The sequence below is a fragment of the Cordyceps javanica genome, chromosome 2 (assembly GCF_051103115.1).
Source record: "Cordyceps javanica chromosome 2, complete sequence".
NCBI lineage: Eukaryota > Fungi > Ascomycota > Sordariomycetes > Hypocreales > Cordycipitaceae > Cordyceps > Cordyceps javanica.
The window spans coordinates 2,124,631-2,142,587 of record NC_139296.1 but is presented as its reverse complement, the minus strand read 5'-3'; the positions used below and the strand labels follow the sequence as shown (position 1 = coordinate 2,142,587).

The window sequence follows — 17,957 nt, the reverse complement described above, 5'->3', positions numbered from 1 at the left end:
AGACGAACTGCCCATCGACCGGCCCGCAGGCGCATCCAGATTGGTCCTTCTCGACGACCCTCCTTCGCTTTCCTTCGGCTCCGGCTCCCGGAACCCGGCTCCCCCTCCTCACCACGGCACATCATGGTCAAGCCACTGACCTTCAAGGGCGACAAGCCCAAGAAGCGCAAGCGCACGCGCGTCGACGCCGACGAAGACGCGGGCACGGGCTCGTCGGCGGCGGCGGCGGCGAGTAACCAGCTGTCCAAGCAACCCGCGCCCGACGACGCGCCTCCCGACGATGACACCTGGGTCTCGGCCGATGCCCCGTCCGACGTCTCCGGGCCCGTCATGTTCGTCCTGCCGACCGAGACGCCGTCGGCGCTGGCCTGCGACGCGAGCGGCAAGGTCTTCACCATTCCCATTGAAAACATTGTCGACGCGAACCCGACGACCGCGGAGCCGCATGACGTCCGGCAGGTATGGATTGCGAACCGCATCGCGGGCACGGAACATTTCCGCTTCAAGGGTCACCACGGGAGGTTCGTACACCGCCGCCCTCGTCAGCGCTCACTAGCCCATTGCTCCATCTTGCTGACTTGGCCCTGTCTCCCCCTCCCCCCCAGATATCTCGCGTGCGACAAGATTGGCCTGCTCTCTGCGCACTCCGAGGCCGTCTCGCCCCTCGAAACATTCAACCTCGTCGCCACCGCCGACACGCCCGGCACGTTCCAGGTGCAGACGCTGCGCGACACACTTCTCTCGGTGAAGCCGTCCGCGTCGTCCTCTAGCGGCGCGTCGGCGCGCGACGAGGTCCGCGGCGACGCCGACACCATCTCCTTTGCCACGACGCTGCGCATCCGCATGCAGGCTCGCTTCAAGCCCCGGATCAAGGCGTCCAAGGAGGAAAAGGCCCTCGCCAAGATTAGCCGCCGCGAGCTCGAGGAGGCCGCCGGCCGACGCCTCGACGAGGATGAGGTCAAGAAACTCAAGCGGGCGCGCCGCGAAGGCAACTACCACGAAACGCTGCTCGACGTGAAGGTCAAGAGCAAGCATGACAAATTTAGCTGAAGCAACAAGAATAGAAAGTCATGTGGCTTCTTCTTCTTCTTCTTCTTCTTCTTCTTCTTCTTCTTCTTCTTCTTCTTCTTCTTCTTCTTCTTCTTCTTCTTCCTCCTCCTCCTCCTCCGCATTGTTGGTTTTTGGGTACTTGATAAAGGAAATCATGAAAAAGGGCAGCAACGAATGTATTACTAGAGATATACCCCCCACAGGTCTCCAATGCAAAATGATCTGGCATGTATGCTTCATTTTATTATCTCCACTACCCTGCTCGCCATCCTCTGACGCAGCTATCCTCTCCTGCGGTGAAAACGACCTGCTCCTGATCATAGAAGCAAAAGGATCGTACAATCTCTTCCCCGTGGCCCCCCGGCATACCAACACTGTTCTCCGTATCAATGGCCCATTTCTTCTCAGCATCTTTGGCCAGAAAGTAGAGCTGGAAGAGCTGTTTGCTATTCGAGGGGCACATTCCAGTTAGCCATGACCATCTCCGGGTGTGAAGAAAAGATTATACAAAAGCAAACACGAGGGCACAAAAAGGAAATAGGCCAGCAACATACTCTTGAGACCCAGCGCCCATGATGGCACCCACGCCGTCCACCTTGGGCGTCACGTTGGCCACGTACTGGCAGCCCAGCAGGGGCCGCACGTCGCCAAAGTCGTGCGTGGCGTCGCCGCTGGGCGTCTCCTCGCCGGCGTCATATAGGGCGAAGCGTTCGTCGTGCGAGATGGCGAGCACCTCGCTCGACGGGGAGAGAAACGCGGCGTGGTGGACCGAGGCGCCATGGTTGAACGTCTGCACCGTCACCTCGTCCTCGTCGGCGATGCGCGTGTCGTAGATGCTGACAAGGCCGTCGGTCGACCCCGAGAGCAGGAGCGCCGGCTGCGTGCCGTGAAAGGCCAGCTCGGTCACGTCGTCGCTATGGACGTCTTGGTAGTGTGCCTTGGCCGTAGGCGCGCCGCTGACGTCCCTGTCCTCGCACTTGCAATTAGTAAATGATTCTCATTTCGCCTGAATTATGACGCAACACGGGAGAAACCTCAAAGTCTATGCCAAGCCTTCTCAAAAAAAGAAAAAGACGCTGGCAAGCCTACCAGAGATATATAGAAGCCATGTGGTCTTGCAGCTCCGTGCCCACCGCTATCGTGTTGGTGTCCTTGTTGCATGCCATGGACAGAATCGGCGCTTGGCTCGCTGCAGCAGGCCTCCAGTTTAGTATCATAGAGGTCGAGCGAGGGGAAGAAAGAAGAGGAACTCACCCTGGAACTGGGCGACCCTGGCGTTGGCGTCCCTCATTCGCAGATCCCACACCGCGACCGTGCCGTCCTCGCCTGCCGTGCAAGCCACCCCGCCGTCCAGCACCCGCAGCGCCGTCGCGCCGGTCTTCCAGGCCGCTATAGGTCCGGCTGCCAGCCGTGCGGGATCAAAAAGCGACAGCGCGCCGTCCGTCGAGATGGCGGCCAGGCCGACGGCGGTGCGCGCAATCTCGGTGACGTAGACGGGTGCTTCGCCGCCGCGCCCGAAGCGGTGGCTCTCGAGGTTGGCGAGGGTATACATTCCCTGAACGCTCAAGAAAATTGGTCAAGAGATGGGGAAAGAGCCCGCGCTGTGCGTTTTCCTTTTTTTTTTTTTATGCCCGCCGCTTGTACTTGGGCGTGTCGTGTTGAAGGAAAAAGCCAGACGCAGTTTTCCCGCACTTGCGTCTGATGTGTAGGTCCGCAGTCTGCAAACACGCCCGAGATACGTGATGGCCAGAATCTATTCCGTCCGCCAACTGGGTCTACCGATAAAAGTATCAAGTTCTGTCGAATGTTGCAAGGCTGTACAGGCACTCTTGAGTTGACCATTTGAAATGGCCTGGGTGATGGGCCCGCTTCAATCAAGATTTCTGTCCTGGTGGAGCTACAACTACCTACCACCAAGTCGACACTTCATTCTGTGTGAAATCGGGAATTCTCTACATTGACTGCTCTATATATTCGTACTTAATTAGATGCAGTTAACTCAAGCATATTTTTGCGCTTTTATTGTCTACATCTCTTCGCGCAACTGTGCTTCTGCAGTCTGCACTGGCAAATGGACTAACACGGGCTCTTACGAGACGGAAATAAAGGACCAAAAACCAGAAGCACTTGCGATCGGTCAGCGTCTATCCTCACTCACCAGCCGTCTAGGATCAGATCGAGCACTTAGTCAATCTTCGGCAGATCACCGATCAATGCCTTTGCTGCTGCCTGGTCCTGCTCCGGCAGCGTGTCCAGAACGCCATAGAGCCGATGCAGCACCTGTTTTGCCTGCGCGAGTTTCTCGGGAGAAGAGGCACTGGTCACGAGAGCATCGCGCAAAGTCTTGTCCGTGGGCATAAACGCAGTTTCAAAGTTGAGCCGAGAACCGGCCAGCCATGTTCTCGTCTCCGGGTGCGCGTTCCACAGCGCCCTGGCCCGGAGATACAGAATGGACGTGACGAGCCAGTCCCCGGGCACGTTGGGGTGCGGAACAGGGCGGCATAACTCATTCTTCAGCACCTCATCCTCGTACGTAGCCTCGACGTGTGCGATGAAGGCGGCGCTAAAGACTTGCTGGCAGGGCCGCACAGGCTGGAGGCGCAACGTCCGGCCCTGGAAGACGGGCACAGGATCCAGCTTTGCCAGGCCGTCCGTGGAGCAGTCAATATAGAGCGCGCCGGCCAGGGGCTGGTACGAGCCATTTTGCAGTGTGACTCGGTCCGACGTGATGGAGACGACGCGGCCCTTGCGGACAATATTCTCAATCTTGCGGATCTCGTCCAGCTCGGCCCGCGACACCGTGGCACACCGGTACATCTCTGGCCTAATGTCGCTAGACAGGCGGATTGCTTCTCCCCCCTGTTCCATCTGGTCCAGGTAGTCTTCGGCCGATTGGCATGTTGATGCAGCCCGCTGCATAGTTTGTAGGGTCTCGGCACGCCTCGCGAGGAACAAGTCGCCGGGCTGGAGGCTTTCGCGGTCACGCAACCACGCATCGCGGGGCATGATCCATGTGATTTTGTCTTGGGACACGCCGTTTGTCAGAAGCCACAAGCATGTATCAATGCCCGTTTTGCCCGACCCCACGACGGTGAAGCTTCTGCGTCCTTCTTTGAGGTTGACTAGCTCATTTGGCGTGACCAGGTCGACTCCGGGGGCCACCTCGTACTTTGGCGGCGCCAGTGAGGGCACAGTTACTTTCATATAGGTAGCGTCAACAATCTTGGTCTGCTTCCCGGCCTGGTATACCTTGCCTGTGATGACGGAATGGAACGTGCCGTCACCCGTATACTCGCACTTGGAGTAGTAGCTGACCCTACCGCTGGGCAGGAAGTTCTGATACATGAGCTGGCTGTAGTAGGCGAGGACCTCTTGGGAGGTGGCAAGCTCATAAAGTCCCTTGTTCGTGCCATAGTTGTCGACTTGGTCACTGCCGAGCACCTTGGAATTGACACCGTAAAAGGCAGAGGGCTGGTGAAGGCGGACAAAGGGATATGCAACAGTCCAGTGCCCGCCGGGGGTGTGGTAACGGTCGACAATGGCCATGGTGGCTTTGCTGTCGCTGAGCATAGTGTCGGCAAAGGCGAGGCCCATGGCGCCAGCGCCAATAATGAGATAGTCGACGTCGATGATTTCGGCCATACTTTCACATATACTGGGCTATGAAAGATGGAGCAGAGCAGAGAGAAATCGTCAAAGTAGTAAAGGAGGTGCGAAGAAGCGCCCCGGTTGTCGGTTGTCGAAAGAGGTATCTGGAAAGTCTATATAAAAGCATATAGGATGGATAAAAGGAATGATGGACACCGGGCTAGGCAAACAAAGGAAAGCCTCTTATACTTGTCTTACGGGTCACTTCAAATAGAAGCGGCCATGTACTCGGTTTCCGTGACCAAACTTCTGTGCAATCGTCCGAAGAGTCCGGCTTGCCTGCGAGCCGCGACTAGTCGACACCCTAGGCATTCATTTCTCTCATTTGGTTGCGGGCCCGAGGACTCCCAGCAAGGGACCACAGATGAGGATCCCAAAGAAATCGTATGTGTCTGCATACCAGGAACGGCATATTTGTGGCTCGGGCGGTGCCTTGATTATGCGGCCGAGCCCGAGCTTTCCAATCATGTAAGCGGCAAGTTGCATCTGGCCACCGACTGTGTAGTAGTAAGTACTGCTAGCCCCTGCTGCGTGATGCGGGCGAAACAAGGCATGGCGCAGCAAGCATCAGAAAAGACCGTTCAAAAGCTAGTCTGTGCATAATGTGATGGACATTTGAGATGATCCGTGTCCGAGTTCTGCCCTTCTTCCGCCGCCAGAATGTAAAGTCCGTTCCCGAGACTCCAGCTCCACCCCCATGGGGCGTGGCCGACGGGTAACGCTCTGAGCTCTGAGTTATCAGATCTTGCGGTGGCAACCTTTTTCCATCTATCGACGTAAGAGTTGATTTCGTCAATCAGCTTAGATTTTGGTCCTTTCCATAACTTTAGCTGCATGCAACATCATTTTGTGATTCGCGTCTGCAACAAGACGCTGTCAGTAGGGCCGCGTGATCCGCTGCGAAGTTCTGTCTATAAGAATCAACGTGCCCACGTACGACGTCCATGTAATGGGGAGTAGATTGTAATTCATGTAGGTTACTATCGTACATCTGCACTCCAGTTTTCGCTTCTCCCTACTTTTAATTATTATGTAACAGTCCTCGCGGATCAATTCAGCATCATAGCCAAAGAGAAAATTTTGCCTGTAAAATGTTCCAAGAAAACGCCAAAAATGAGTGCAACTATCAGGTATCTCTCGCTGATTCAAAGTCTATGTTCCTTTTTCCGTGTGTGTGTTGAAATGCATCGGGATAAGTCGGGCCCTATCTCTCGAGGTCTTGATGCGTCTTGTGCGCCGAATGCTCGTTGATGGACCGGAAAGCTCGCTTTCCCACTTCGTAACTGCTGATCATGATGGCGCAGGCTGGTGCAACCTTCAGCGTTCGAGGAATCCACCCGCGCCAAAGTCCGGCAGCGCCTTCGGTCTTGAAGATGTGCCACAGCAGTCGAATCATATTTTGCTCTTCTGGTGCAGTTCCTGCTGCTGCGCCAATGGTTTTTCGCACGGTACCATCGTTGTATATTTGTGTTCTCGTCTTGCCAACATCAAAGGGCATGGTGACAATGGATGCAAATGCGCCGGACAGGGCGCCAGCCGCGAAACTGTCGACAAAGGTGTCGGACTGTTTCTCGTTGCTTTGCGAACGGCGTCGGGAGGGGAACAGGTCCTCGTCGCGCGACAGCGATCGCCCACGCCGTTCTTCACGCATGTCCGTGAATTTGGCACGCAGCGTCTCGTATCCCCACCAGTAGAGACCGGAGAACGGTACGTCTCTCCAAAGTGTCAAGTTAAATCCTCTCCAGAGCGAGGTGAACCCTTGGGTGGCTACCATGGTTCTGATACCACCAAGAGTCTCCATGAAGTGTCCGGACGTAGTGCCCGAGGATGCCTGTATGCGGGTGCGGAACAGCTCGATCGGGTTGACTGCAGCGACAGCAATCACTCGCGCAATGGAACCTGCGGCGAGTGGGGCATAGTCGGGCGACAGGCTAGACAGCGGGCTTTGGGAGTTGTATCGCAGATAATCGTAGCCAGTAAAGTAAATGATGTTGGCGGGGATCGTCATAACCAGAGTTGGGGACAGCCCACGCCACAGCGTTGTGACGCCCTCGTTACGGGCAATCTTACGCAGACCGTCCATGGTCGACTTGTACGTCTTCTTCTCGACTTCCTGGACAGCACAGTCGTGGGCGCGAGCCCCGGCCACACCAACAGTGATGCCTTCAATCTGGGGCGCGGCGAGGCAAATTTCGGCGTTGTTTCCGGCAAAGAAGACTTCGCGGCAGCATGCCGTGACTCCAAGGTTGGCGGTCTGGATCGGGGTAAGGTTGTGGGGCGTGAGGGCGAGTTTCGAGAAGTCAACGGCAGAGACGGGAGGCTTTTGGGACTGAAGTCGGACTCGGACGACATCGAGTGGTGTTACTGACAAATTTGTTAGCAGGTCGTGCCTTTGATAATAAATCACGATCGTGCAGGTCCGACGCACCGAGGAGAGAGGTGAGCAAACTGCCCGTCATAGCAGAGACCATGGTCTGCGCGGCCGTGACTTGGGGCACAGGCGGCAGAACCGGCTCTATTCTGTCATGGTTCTGGGGCGTTGTGTCATTGACAGCCAGCTGCGCGCTGGTGGGATGACGGCTCATGGTGTGCGATATCCGTATCCGCGCCAACCGTGAATGGTGGTGATGCGGGCCGTCAAGGTGGACGGGAGCTCGGCCGAAGCGAGACGGCGTTTGCGACGAAGTTGTTGGCAGCCCAGCAGTAGACGTTGAATCGCGCGAGGACTGGGGCGGAAGCGATGCGGGAGGGAAGTTGTGGGAGATGCAAGATGTGTCGAAAAGCAGCGAGAGCACGATTGATAGGATGAGCAAAACGGGGAGGAGTAAAAGAGGTGTTGAGGCAAAGGCGCCGAGATTGGGGTTGACAAGGCTAGCGTGCCAAAATTTTGGTGGATTTCGCCCCCCCGTGGCCGGAGGTGAGAATGCGTTACGTTAGCGTAACTCTGCAAGGAACTCGGCAGAAGCTTAGTACAGCACAGTTGCAAAGCTCCGAAAGCGCCGGGGCAGCAGGAGTGTGTGTTAAGGCTAGAGGTGTGCAGAAGCGCGTTTCACTAACAAGCTGGCCTACCCGTTGGTGGCGCCCTACAGAGTCGGATCCTCGGTGGCTGTTTGACTGTGGCAGCTGGTTCAAGGTTCGAGCACTACCGCTTGACTAATCAACTGCCGACCACGACCAAGAGCACCGTACGACAGGACAAATCAGCAGCCCATCTCAGCACCAAATACCCTTACTTACAGGGCCTTTGCCTGCCATCTGGTGCTTCTCCAGGGCGCTTCTAGCACTAGCCTACAGAGGACAAAATGCGCTATTAGTCCCTTATGTTACCACTATCAACATACCCACGCAACCCAGTCAGCCTCCCAGCCATTTATCCCGTCAACCTCTACGCCGGTGACGCATTACATCCAGCCTCAGACAAGCCTCTCATTCCCTTCATCGACAGAACCCACTTACCGAGATCCCTGTCCCGGTTTTTTTGGCATCATTCCGCATTGCTTGTCACGCCGCGCTCACCATCTACACTTTCTTCATCTCACCGCGCGGTTCCAAGATCTACCACGTCGCTCTTGAACAACAATGTATCCCTTATAAGGCGATAGCTGCTCTCATATCCACTCATCATTTGTCACTACTTTGGACTCCAGCGGTAGTGGGTTGGTAATAGAGCAAGACGACTCATTCACTTCCTATATCATTGCGCAATACATGCCATCACATTCCCACCATGTCCTCTGGTGACGCTCTCGACTCAGAACTTGAGTCGTTTAGAAATCAATGGCTGTCTGATCTCCAATCCCAGCGGGGGCCTCACTCCACTGACGCGGCAGCACCGCCGTTGTCTGCCGCCGGCCATCGTCGCCGCCAGAGCCACAGTCGACGGCACGACACATCACGCCAGTCGTTTTCCTCCTCGTTGGCGCGGCCGGGGGGACCGCTGCCACCCAAGCAGGCCAACGGGCCGCCCAGCCCCACGGCCGCTCGGCGGGCTCTCATCCTGGACGAAGGCTCCGACTATCTCGGCGGCCGTTCGTTTGACGAGCCCGCGCCGCCGCTCTCCACGTCGTCCGCGGCCAAGGCGATTGCCAGCGACGTCGATGCTGCGGCAAAGCCCCCGCGACGGGACCTTGTTTCGGCTCTTGATCATTACGAGGAGGCAATGGAGCACGAGGCCCAGGGCAACATGGGTGAGAGCCTGCAGCTATACCGCAAGGCTTACAAGGTAAGACGACGCCTGCTCACTCGCTGTCACTCTCACGTTCCATACTAACCGCCGCAGATGGACCATGGCGTGGAGCGTAGGTATCGCGAAAAGCACTTTCCAGCAGCCTCATCAAAAGCGCCAACAGCCCAAGCGCCCGCCAGCAGCACAGCCGCATCGGCCCCCTCCTCGGCCAACCCGGCTGCAGCACCCGCGCCCGAGGCCGTCGTGCCGCCCAAGACCTTTGCTGAGCTACTATCCAGCTTCGCCGCGCTTCAGATCGAGCCCGCGGTGCCCGAGGTCGAGGGTGCGCCAACGCTCCCGTGTCCCATCGCCGGCCTCCCCGACGAGCTGCTCACACACATCATGCACGACGTGGCCGTGGCCGACGTGGCCGAGTACGTGCGGCTCTCACTCGTGTGCCGGCGTCTGGCCTACCTTGTCGCTCGCGAGCAGCGCATCTGGCGGCGGCTCTGCCTCGGTCCCGAGTTTGGCTTCGCGGGTATGCACTATCGCTGGAACTGCGCCATCGAATGGGGGCCGCTGTCGTCCGAGTCTGAGGACGAGCAGGAGGACAGCGGCGACGATGACGATGACGCCGTTTCCAACTTGGATGGCTCTCGACCCTCGACGACGACGACGACGACGACGACGGCACCTCGCCGTCAGGTTCTACGCAGCCCGCACGAGCGCGCGCAGCGCCGGCAGGCCCGCGAGCAGGCCGCGACGCTGTCCATGACGCCGTCCGTCTACCCGACGTGGAGGTCCATGTTCCGCAGCCGGCCGCGGATACGCTTCGACGGATGCTACATCTCGACGGTCAACTACGTCCGGTCTGGGCAGGCGTCGACCAACCAGCTCACGTGGGGCGGCGCGCCCATCCACATCGTCACCTACTACCGATACCTGCGCTTCTTCCGCGACGGCACGCTCATCAGCCTGCTGGCGTCGAACCCGCCCGCCGAGGTCGTCCACTACATGACGCGCGACGCCTTGCGCCTGCACCGCGACGCCGCCCAGAACCACCTCCCCAGCGCCGCCATGCGCCTCGCCCACCGCGGCCGCTGGCGGCTCTCCCCGCCCGTCGTCGCCGGCACCGGCGCCGGCGCAGCCAGCCGCGACAGTGGCAGTGCTGTCACAGGTACCGGCACCAGCTCCCGCGCCGGCGCGGCGCCCAGCGGCGACGACGAGCTCTCGGTCGAGACCGAAGGCGTCGGCTCAAAGTACGTCTTCAAGATGGACCTCCAGGTCCGCAGCGCCGGCAAGCCCACCGCCGCCCGCAACAACAAGCTCGTGCTCTGCGGCTTCTACAGCTATAACAAGCTGACCGAGGACTGGGCCGAGTTCCTGCTCAAGAACAACAAGCCCTTCTTCTTCAGCCGCGTGCGAAGCTACGGGCTGGGCGAGTAGCCTGCGAGAGACGTGACGAGCGGGCCGTCAACGAAAGGAAGAAAGAGAAAAGAAAAGAAAAGTAGACATGTCAAAGCCTGGAACCAATTTTCCAACGTCGTCTTTTGATAGATAAGCGTACATGAATCTATAGATTACAATCGTTGTTAAATGATGGAATATAGACCAGCCATCGAGCATCACTTAGAATTCCATAGGACTATATATTCTTCCATCATGACACCCTGTCAAGCCAATTTCCACATAATCGGACGAATTTAACGGAGATTGGAATCGAGTATATACGTATTAGGTATATTTATATAGTACTATGCGTAACAGTGCATATTCCAACATGAGAGAGATAGTAAAGACATGTATGTGACTTGGTATAGAACAGAAAAACGCAGTGCCCAGGATTGGGAAAGAAACGATATCGTAGAAGAAAGAACCAGATGCCAAATGGCATGTCCAACGCTTTTTCTTCCAATGCCAGTTTGAGACGTCTTTGTGCAGACTTGTGGTCTCTGTTTTTACAAGGAACGTGCGAGCCCGAGGTATCCGGCTGCTTGGTTGTACCGGACCCCGGCCCAGATTGAGGTCCAGAAAAGGACGTAGTGTAATATGTACAAAATGTCGCCAAATAGACACCTTTTTCGAAAAAGAAAACAGTACAAGAGAATCTGTAGCTTCTAGCGTATTCTCCTGCCATCAAGGAATCGAGGCGTATTGGGATCGTAATAGTTTGGCTGCGGGGCACCCGCCGCCTTGCGTGACTCAAACGCTGCGCGCTCTTCTTCGTCCATGGTGAATGCCTTTTTGATCCAGCCAAAGGCGCTCTTCTTCTTCTTCAGCTGCCGTTCCGCGTTATGCGACGAGCCGCTTGTGGTATTGAATCGGTCCATCGGCGGTCGTGCAGTCGAAATATTGCTCATGCTTGTCATTGCACCCAGCGGTGTAGGCTTATGTGTCGTTTGTCCTGTACCGGGTCGTTGGGGTCCTGCGGCGGTGTGTGGCCGCTGCTGCAGGGGCGAGTGCGGCGAGGCTCGGACAGGGTGGAAGGAATGGTGCTCAGAAAACGGCGACGGCGTAAAGGTACGCAGGTCAGGCGATGGCGATTCCAAGGGCGAAGTGACGCGAGCCCGGGGCGGAGGACGGCTGTAGCCAGTGTCCGGGCTGCGCAGGTCATGCATAGAGCTGGTCGTCCGGGGAGTACCAAAGTATGATGAGGGCACATACATTGGAGACTCGGGGTGGGATGTCGGTTGGATTTGAAGAGAGGTGGGCGGGTTCATGACACGATTGCGAAGAGAATGTCGCTTACGAAGAGGCGGGGGCTCTGCCGAAGATGGCGTCGCTACCAGTATAGGAGAAGGAACAGGGGCGGGAGGCTGTGGAGTGTAGGTTCGTGGCTGCAGAATATACAGCGACGTATCCTCCGAAAGGGCAGTGCTGCGCGTCCGGTCCGGTAATGCATCCTGCTGGTGTATCGTCGGCGAGTCCGTGAAGCCCTCCGAGCGCGGTTTCGATGAGATGGAGAGATTATCACGGTGGCCTTTCATGGTCGGAGGCAGCAAGGGTAAGCCTCCTGGGAGAGGGAAGAAGGTGTCATCATCGTCATCCTCTTCGTCATCTCCCTGGTTGGATTCATTTGGGGTCAGCGACAAATGGTTGGGGCCGTATGTTTGGTTGACAGAATGATTGGACGATTTGGCGTGCGAATTGCGGGATGGCGGAGGAGACGGGGACGCGCCTTTGACCGTATTGCGCGTGGAAGTTGACTGGATTGTACCACTCGGCGTGGAAAACGGAGCTACAGAGGTCTACAGAGGAAATGGATCAGCAAGGTCGTTCGGGAAACACATACGACAGGGGCGGCTTACCCAGGTTCTCCGGCTCACTTCGCCGGCTTTGCTCTCCATCTCGGTAATAATGGTCATGAGTGTCATGATGAGACCGTTGATCTCCTGGGCGCGATTGTTCATATCTTCAAAGGCATTTAGCCAGCCCTCGGTGTTGCCCTTCATGGCGTCATAAACGTCGACGAGGTCAGGTTGCTCATGGCGCCAGTCACCGCCGGCTTGGTCGGTGAGCCAGCTGGCAAAGACAGTGCTGCTTCGAAGACCAGCTTCAATGTCATCGTCCCATTGCCGCATGGCGGCATTGGTTCGGGTGAGGATGCCGTCTATCCTTTCGTTGCCGTCGAGGATCTCGGCTCGAAATTTGCGATCCTCGAGCAGTTGCTCAAAGACTGTAATGTTCTCCATAGGAAGTTTGAGATGCTGAATTCGTTTTGTCAAGTCATCTACGGCCTGCTTCAGATCTTCGAGGGCGACTTCGAGGAACTCGTCGATTTCGTCAATGTGGCCTTGGAGGATACCAATGACCTGAGAGTTGCTATTGGCCATGCCATTAAACATGAGGTAAACGCCAAAGGATATTTGGGCGACTAGCTTCATGACCTCGTGCTGGGTCTGGCCCGGCCGATAACGCCACTTGATGTCAAAGGGCTCTGCATCTTTGTCTTGACTGAGAAGAAGTTCACGGCGAGACTTGGCGTCAATCTCCTGTAATCGAGGCTTCTGCACAGCTGTGCCCTCGGTGGCTTCCCGCAGAGATTCGGCAAAGGCATCCTGGAATGCTGGGATAGGATGCTCGGGTGCAGAGTCCTCGACAGCCGAGGACGGCTCCTGCCAGTGATGCGGGGTCTCGACGTCTCGTTCAGACTCTTGAAGAGAGGGCTGACGGCGGTGGTGATTAAGGGCCTCTGGTTGAAGCTGTTGTTCGTCGAGGGGCTGCTGAAGTTGTTCGTCTTGCCGGGGCATCTGTCTCTGTGTGTGCTGTTGCGCTGGCGGACTGTCTCGGCGGGGTTGGTGGGATGTATGTGGCTCGGGTTGGTAGGCTGTCGATGGCAGCGTGTCTGTTAGTGGTGGATGAGCGGACTCGGGAGTCGAGGGACGCAGCTCTGCCTTGCTGCTGTTCTCGCCCTGGTGCTCGTCTTGGTCCTTGTCCTGGATTTCTTTGTCGTTGTCGTTTTCTACATCACGGCTAAAGTAGTCGGCAAAGGGATCGTCAAAAGATCCAGCATCTCCATGATCAAGCGAGGGTAGGAGAACAATCTGGAGGCCACCCTCCTCAAACTGGAGAGGGGGGAGCTGAGCGGCGGTCATGTTTGAATGGCGTCAAGACGGGGAGGGGCTGCCGGGGGTATCGGAGACGATCATCAGCCCCGTCTAATGGGAGTTGTGCGCGGAGCAGAGCCGAGGCCGAGTGCGGCGGAGGATGTTCTGGCGAGGTTACAGGCGTACAGGCATCGATACGGACAGTCTCAGGTTATGGTGAACGCTGGGGGTTGTGCGAGGCGGAAACCGGGGCTGTTATGGAACGCGGCGCCACGAACAGTGTCGCAGAGGGCAAGGTGGGAGAATGAGGGCAACAGAGGGCGTAGGCTTTGACGTGGGTGGAAAAGCGAAAGACGGGCAATTGTTGTTGGATTGGTGTTGAGAAGCGCGGCTTTGCGGTATGTGGGCGGTTTAATCGGACGCAACCGCGGGTGGGAGACAAAGGACAGGGCAAAAGCACAGGTCCCGAGGCGAGGTTGGTAGCAGGTGGAAGGAGATTGGTATCGAGGAGGAAGAGGTTTGGACTGACGATGACAAAACAGGTATCTGAAAGGGAGACTGAAGAGGAAGAAGAAGATGAGGTTTTCTAACAACGGTCAGGTACCCAGACAAGACAAGACGCGGACAGGGACGGACGATAGAGCAAGGGCTTGGCGGGCCTGGCAAGGTTTGACTGGGACCCGGGGGAGTGTGGGTTTGTCGAGGTGTGAGCCCAAGAAGAAGAGGGGGGGGGCAAGTAAGTAGTACCAGTATGTATGTATGTGGTGTGTGGAGAGAGCGTGCGCGCGCCGCGAGAAAGAAGGAGAGAGGGAGGGAGGGAGAAAGAGAGACAGGGAGAGAGAGAAGCAAGTTGCGCATATACAGAGGTCTCGGTACTGGTAATAAAGTCGTAGAAATATTTCGTCCCAGCCATGGGCAACGACAAGGGATTTCTGAATACTGGTACGCAAGCAAGTACTCAGTACGGAGTACTCGGTAGTGTTACCAATAATACCGCGAGTGCTACGGGAGGGGCTGCATGCAATAGTTTCCGTCCCAAGCTGCATTCGCCGCCTTGCTCGGTTGGATATTGCAGACGACCCTCGTCGTGGTGCGGTGCTGTCGGCCGACGTGCTGCAAGTAATATGGGCTGATGTGTGGTGGTGGTGGTGGTCACTGGTGGGTGGCTGCTTGGCGGGCTTATTATTCATTTGGCGGCAAGCCGAGTGAAGCAGGGAAGCCATCCAGGGAAGCCATCCAGGGAAGCCATTCAGCAGACGCACTGCGCCCAAAGGTGTTCTTTATTGATGAAAGGGCGGGGAGGGGAGCTGGTGACAGGTCGGGCGGTTACCTAGCTGTTTTGAGCACTTGTGTACCTATGTACGCGAGAATCTACGGGTATGAGGAAGAAGAGGAAGATGAAGGTGAAGAGGGTAAAATATTACGACCACGACATGGAAGAAAACAACGGGCAAAAACGAAACGGAACAAGAAGAAGCAAAGAGAACTAAATTGGGAATCTTCAGCACGGCGCACACACGGGGCGTGGGATGGTGGTGGTGGTGGACCTGGTGGTTGTGGTTGGTGGTCGGTGGTTGGTGGTGGTCAAGGGTACGTAAATAATGGTAGTGGTTGACCCCCTGGGGGTGTGTCTTGCTGGTGGCTCCCCGGCGTCCTCTTGTGCAGATTACGGATTACCAGTATCAGTACGGATACGGAGTACAGACTCCCTGTATCTCCAAGATTGGCCTTGTTTGGTGGTTCAGTGGCTCAGCGGCTACTTACCAGTTGGCAGTAGTGGACTCACTCCCAGTACTCCGTACCTACCTAGGTAGGTAGGTACTAACCACTGATCAGTCAGTACCTGCCCCTAAGTACCTGTGGTCCGGCATCCCATGTTAGCGTCCAACATTAGCGTTCACGTTTAGCGGCCCTGGTGGCCTGCTGCCCTGTTAGCGGCCACGGCGGCCCCAAAGCCAGCTCCTGTGGGCACTTGTGGACATTGGCACAAACGCCTTTTTCCTCTCCCCTCCGCAGGGGGCAAGCCACCAACTACCAGTACCTGGGTGGTTACTACTTGGCGTGCTGGCTACTGCTCAGTACGTGGCCATGTATACTCCGTAGTACTCAGTAGGTAAGGTAAGTAGGTGGGAGGTACAATGGCTGGGTGGGGATGTACCTGCCACGATGCAGAGTAGTCTTCTACCTGCAAGCCTCATGCCTCGATATTGAATCACTTATTATGTATTGTACCAGTACTTGCTCATTTATTTTATTCTAATTTACCCTTCTTCTTTTTTTCTTTTGTTTTTTATTGTCCTCGCCAGCAAGGGTTTGTCGCCGATTGATTCTTCACTTTCGCCTTGCTTCTTTGTACGTGCTGGAACACTTGCGGAATGGTGGGGGGGGAACAAGCCGATCAAGATGCCTTGTGCAGTGCCGTAAGTACGGGTTATTACGTGGCTCAGTACGGTGTAGACTATCTACCCAGCTACCTACCCAAGTACAAGATGGTTCACGTTTCCTGCCTTGCTTTTGACGAATGCCTCTACTATCGAGTACTTACCAACCCAGGCAACCAGGTAATCTGCAAATACTTGGCCTACATACCTTTCCATCTTAGCTTGGTTTCAGTCCGCTCCAGTCATCAACCTCATAGCTCTCCTTCCCCCCTCCACGCCCTGGCTCACCACCCGTTTATCAACAACGTTTCGCGGCATTCCCGCCCCCGGTTGAGACAGCCTCATTCTAGCCTCACAACAGAACTCTATCTTTGGTATACAAGTGAACACAATTGTAAACATGTGCCCCGAATAAAAAGCTTCCGTGTCTTGCTACTGAGTACTCAGTAATCCGTACATTCTGCCTCGTTCCTCGTGCTATATTCATGAATCTGCTTCACCTCCCGGCCCTTCCCTTTGACACCCCCCCCCCCTTTCGCTTATTACCAGTACTGCCACGGAGTCTCCTACTGAGTCCTTGCTTTTCTCCTCGCCGCCCAATCCCCAACCCACATCCCATCCGTGCCATCCAGCCCATCAAGCCATCCTTTATGCGAATCCCCTCCATCGGCTGTTGTCATCCCCTGAAAGGCCCACCCACCACCATGAGCATTTTTTGGTTCTCTCTCTTGCCCTCGAGTCCACCGCATAAACATTATAAGAAACGAAACAACTCAAAAGCTGTACTCGGTGAACCTTGTTCCCGCCTCCGGCCCCAGCGGATTTGTGCTTAATCACGACTCACAACTCATCACCTGCTCGCGACTCACTACCCACTGCTCTCTGCTCAGTGAGTAGCTCACTACTCACTGCTCACTACTCACTGCTCACTACTCACTGCTCACTACTCACTGCTCACTACTCACTGCTCACTACTCACTGCTCACTACTCACTGCTCACTACTCACTGCTCACTGCTCACAGGCACGCCAAAAATGACACCACTCCAATTTCTTATTCTCCCGTCATAGCGCTCGTGTGTCAAGTTCTCGTACTAAGTACTGAACACCTTGGTACTGACTTATTATTTACCCGCTCCAATGTCTACTTACCCACCTCTCCTGATTGCTTGTATTATGAAGTAGTACTCCTATACTCCTGACTCCGTACCTACAGATTACTACCTAAGTACTGGTGCCCTTGTAGCCCTGATCCCTCGGGCCTCGCCATCCATGCACCACCCAACAAGTCTCTCTCAACCTCTACCTACCAGTAAGTACCAGTAAGAGCAGTGCAAATGAGCCTGCAGTCATCCCGGTACCCATTCGACGTACCACTTGGTACCTTGCAGCTTCATGAGTTATAACACGACTCAATATGCAGCCACACCGCGGGAGATGAACGGCCCCAGAGCCCCTCGAAACATGATACCAAGATCCTTCAGGGGCACGTATCCCTATATCTTGCATATTTTGCATATGCCACTCCTCTATTCGTCGTCTACTTAGTATTGTTCCTTGTTTTCTTTATCTCTTTTCTCTCCCTCTCTCTTTTTTCTGTCTCTTCTTTTTCCTCTTCTCAGTACCACCTTCCAGCCTCTACGTAACCCTGCCGCCGTCGTAATCTCGTCCCGCATCACCACATGAAACTCGGTCACCACCTTGCCGGGCCGCCGAAGCCCGTTTACCGATGCAATGATTTTCCACTCCTGTGTTCCTTGTATCAGATATATCAACTTCTCTCCCGCCGTCATGGGTGTGGTTGAACAGCTCACGCTCGAAGTTGTAATTTTTTTATTATTATTTTTATTTTTATTTTAAAAAATGATTTTGTAATTTTTTTTTTCCTGTCACGTACCGCCCCTCACAAAACATTTACCGCCCCCAACGATGACAGACAATGCAAAATAGGGTGCCTGCATCACGCCACAACAGCGAGATCGCCTCGAATAATAGGCCCGGCATATCGTTCAAGCAATAATAAAAGGATCAGCGTCCAAGAGGCAGTCCAGAACCCTGCGACCAGCCCTGCCAAGCACGTCCACACCATAGTGCTCCCTTTCAGATTCGTGTTTAGACTCCTTCATTACAACGGGACATGCCGCAGTTTTCCACTCGTCAAGCCGAG

At 55.7% G+C, this 17,957-nt stretch overlaps 6 protein-coding genes across 6 annotated transcripts; 2 read left to right on the top strand and 4 right to left on the bottom strand.

The window, feature by feature from the left end:
- Positions 1-123: 123 nt before the first annotated feature.
- On the top strand, positions 124-1,050 carry V2A60_003139 (FRG1-like family-domain-containing protein; the record flags this gene model as incomplete). Its single annotated transcript, XM_083254479.1, has 2 exons — positions 124-521; positions 606-1,050. The coding sequence occupies 2 exons, from the start codon at positions 124-126 to the stop codon at positions 1,048-1,050; spliced, it is 843 nt and encodes a 280-aa protein (XP_083110605.1).
- A 253-nt stretch (positions 1,051-1,303) lies between these two features.
- V2A60_003138 (WD40-repeat-containing domain protein) lies at positions 1,304-2,602 on the bottom strand (the record flags this gene model as incomplete). The annotated part of the gene is made up of 4 exons (XM_083254478.1): positions 1,304-1,496; positions 1,605-2,015; positions 2,140-2,239; positions 2,305-2,602. 4 exons carry the CDS (start codon positions 2,600-2,602, stop codon positions 1,304-1,306), a joined length of 1,002 nt encoding a protein of 333 aa, XP_083110604.1.
- Positions 2,603-3,234: 632 nt separating this feature from the next.
- On the bottom strand, positions 3,235-4,692 carry V2A60_003137 (uncharacterized protein; the record flags this gene model as incomplete). Its single annotated transcript, XM_083254477.1, has 1 exon — positions 3,235-4,692. The coding sequence occupies one exon, from the start codon at positions 4,690-4,692 to the stop codon at positions 3,235-3,237; it is 1,458 nt and encodes a 485-aa protein (XP_083110603.1).
- Positions 4,693-5,902: 1,210 nt separating this feature from the next.
- V2A60_003136 (mitochondrial carrier domain-containing protein) lies at positions 5,903-7,283 on the bottom strand (the record flags this gene model as incomplete). Its single annotated transcript, XM_083254476.1, has 2 exons — positions 5,903-7,062; positions 7,127-7,283. The coding sequence occupies 2 exons, from the start codon at positions 7,281-7,283 to the stop codon at positions 5,903-5,905; spliced, it is 1,317 nt and encodes a 438-aa protein (XP_083110602.1).
- Positions 7,284-8,425: 1,142 nt separating this feature from the next.
- On the top strand, positions 8,426-10,309 carry V2A60_003135 (SCF ubiquitin ligase complex subunit HRT3; the record flags this gene model as incomplete). The annotated part of the gene is made up of 2 exons (XM_083254475.1): positions 8,426-8,920; positions 8,978-10,309. 2 exons carry the CDS (start codon positions 8,426-8,428, stop codon positions 10,307-10,309), a joined length of 1,827 nt encoding a protein of 608 aa, XP_083110601.1.
- Positions 10,310-10,980: 671 nt separating this feature from the next.
- V2A60_003134 (uncharacterized protein) lies at positions 10,981-13,458 on the bottom strand (the record flags this gene model as incomplete). The annotated part of the gene is made up of 2 exons (XM_083254474.1): positions 10,981-12,111; positions 12,172-13,458. The coding sequence occupies 2 exons, from the start codon at positions 13,456-13,458 to the stop codon at positions 10,981-10,983; spliced, it is 2,418 nt and encodes an 805-aa protein (XP_083110600.1).
- Between the last annotated feature and the right edge of the window lie 4,499 nt (positions 13,459-17,957).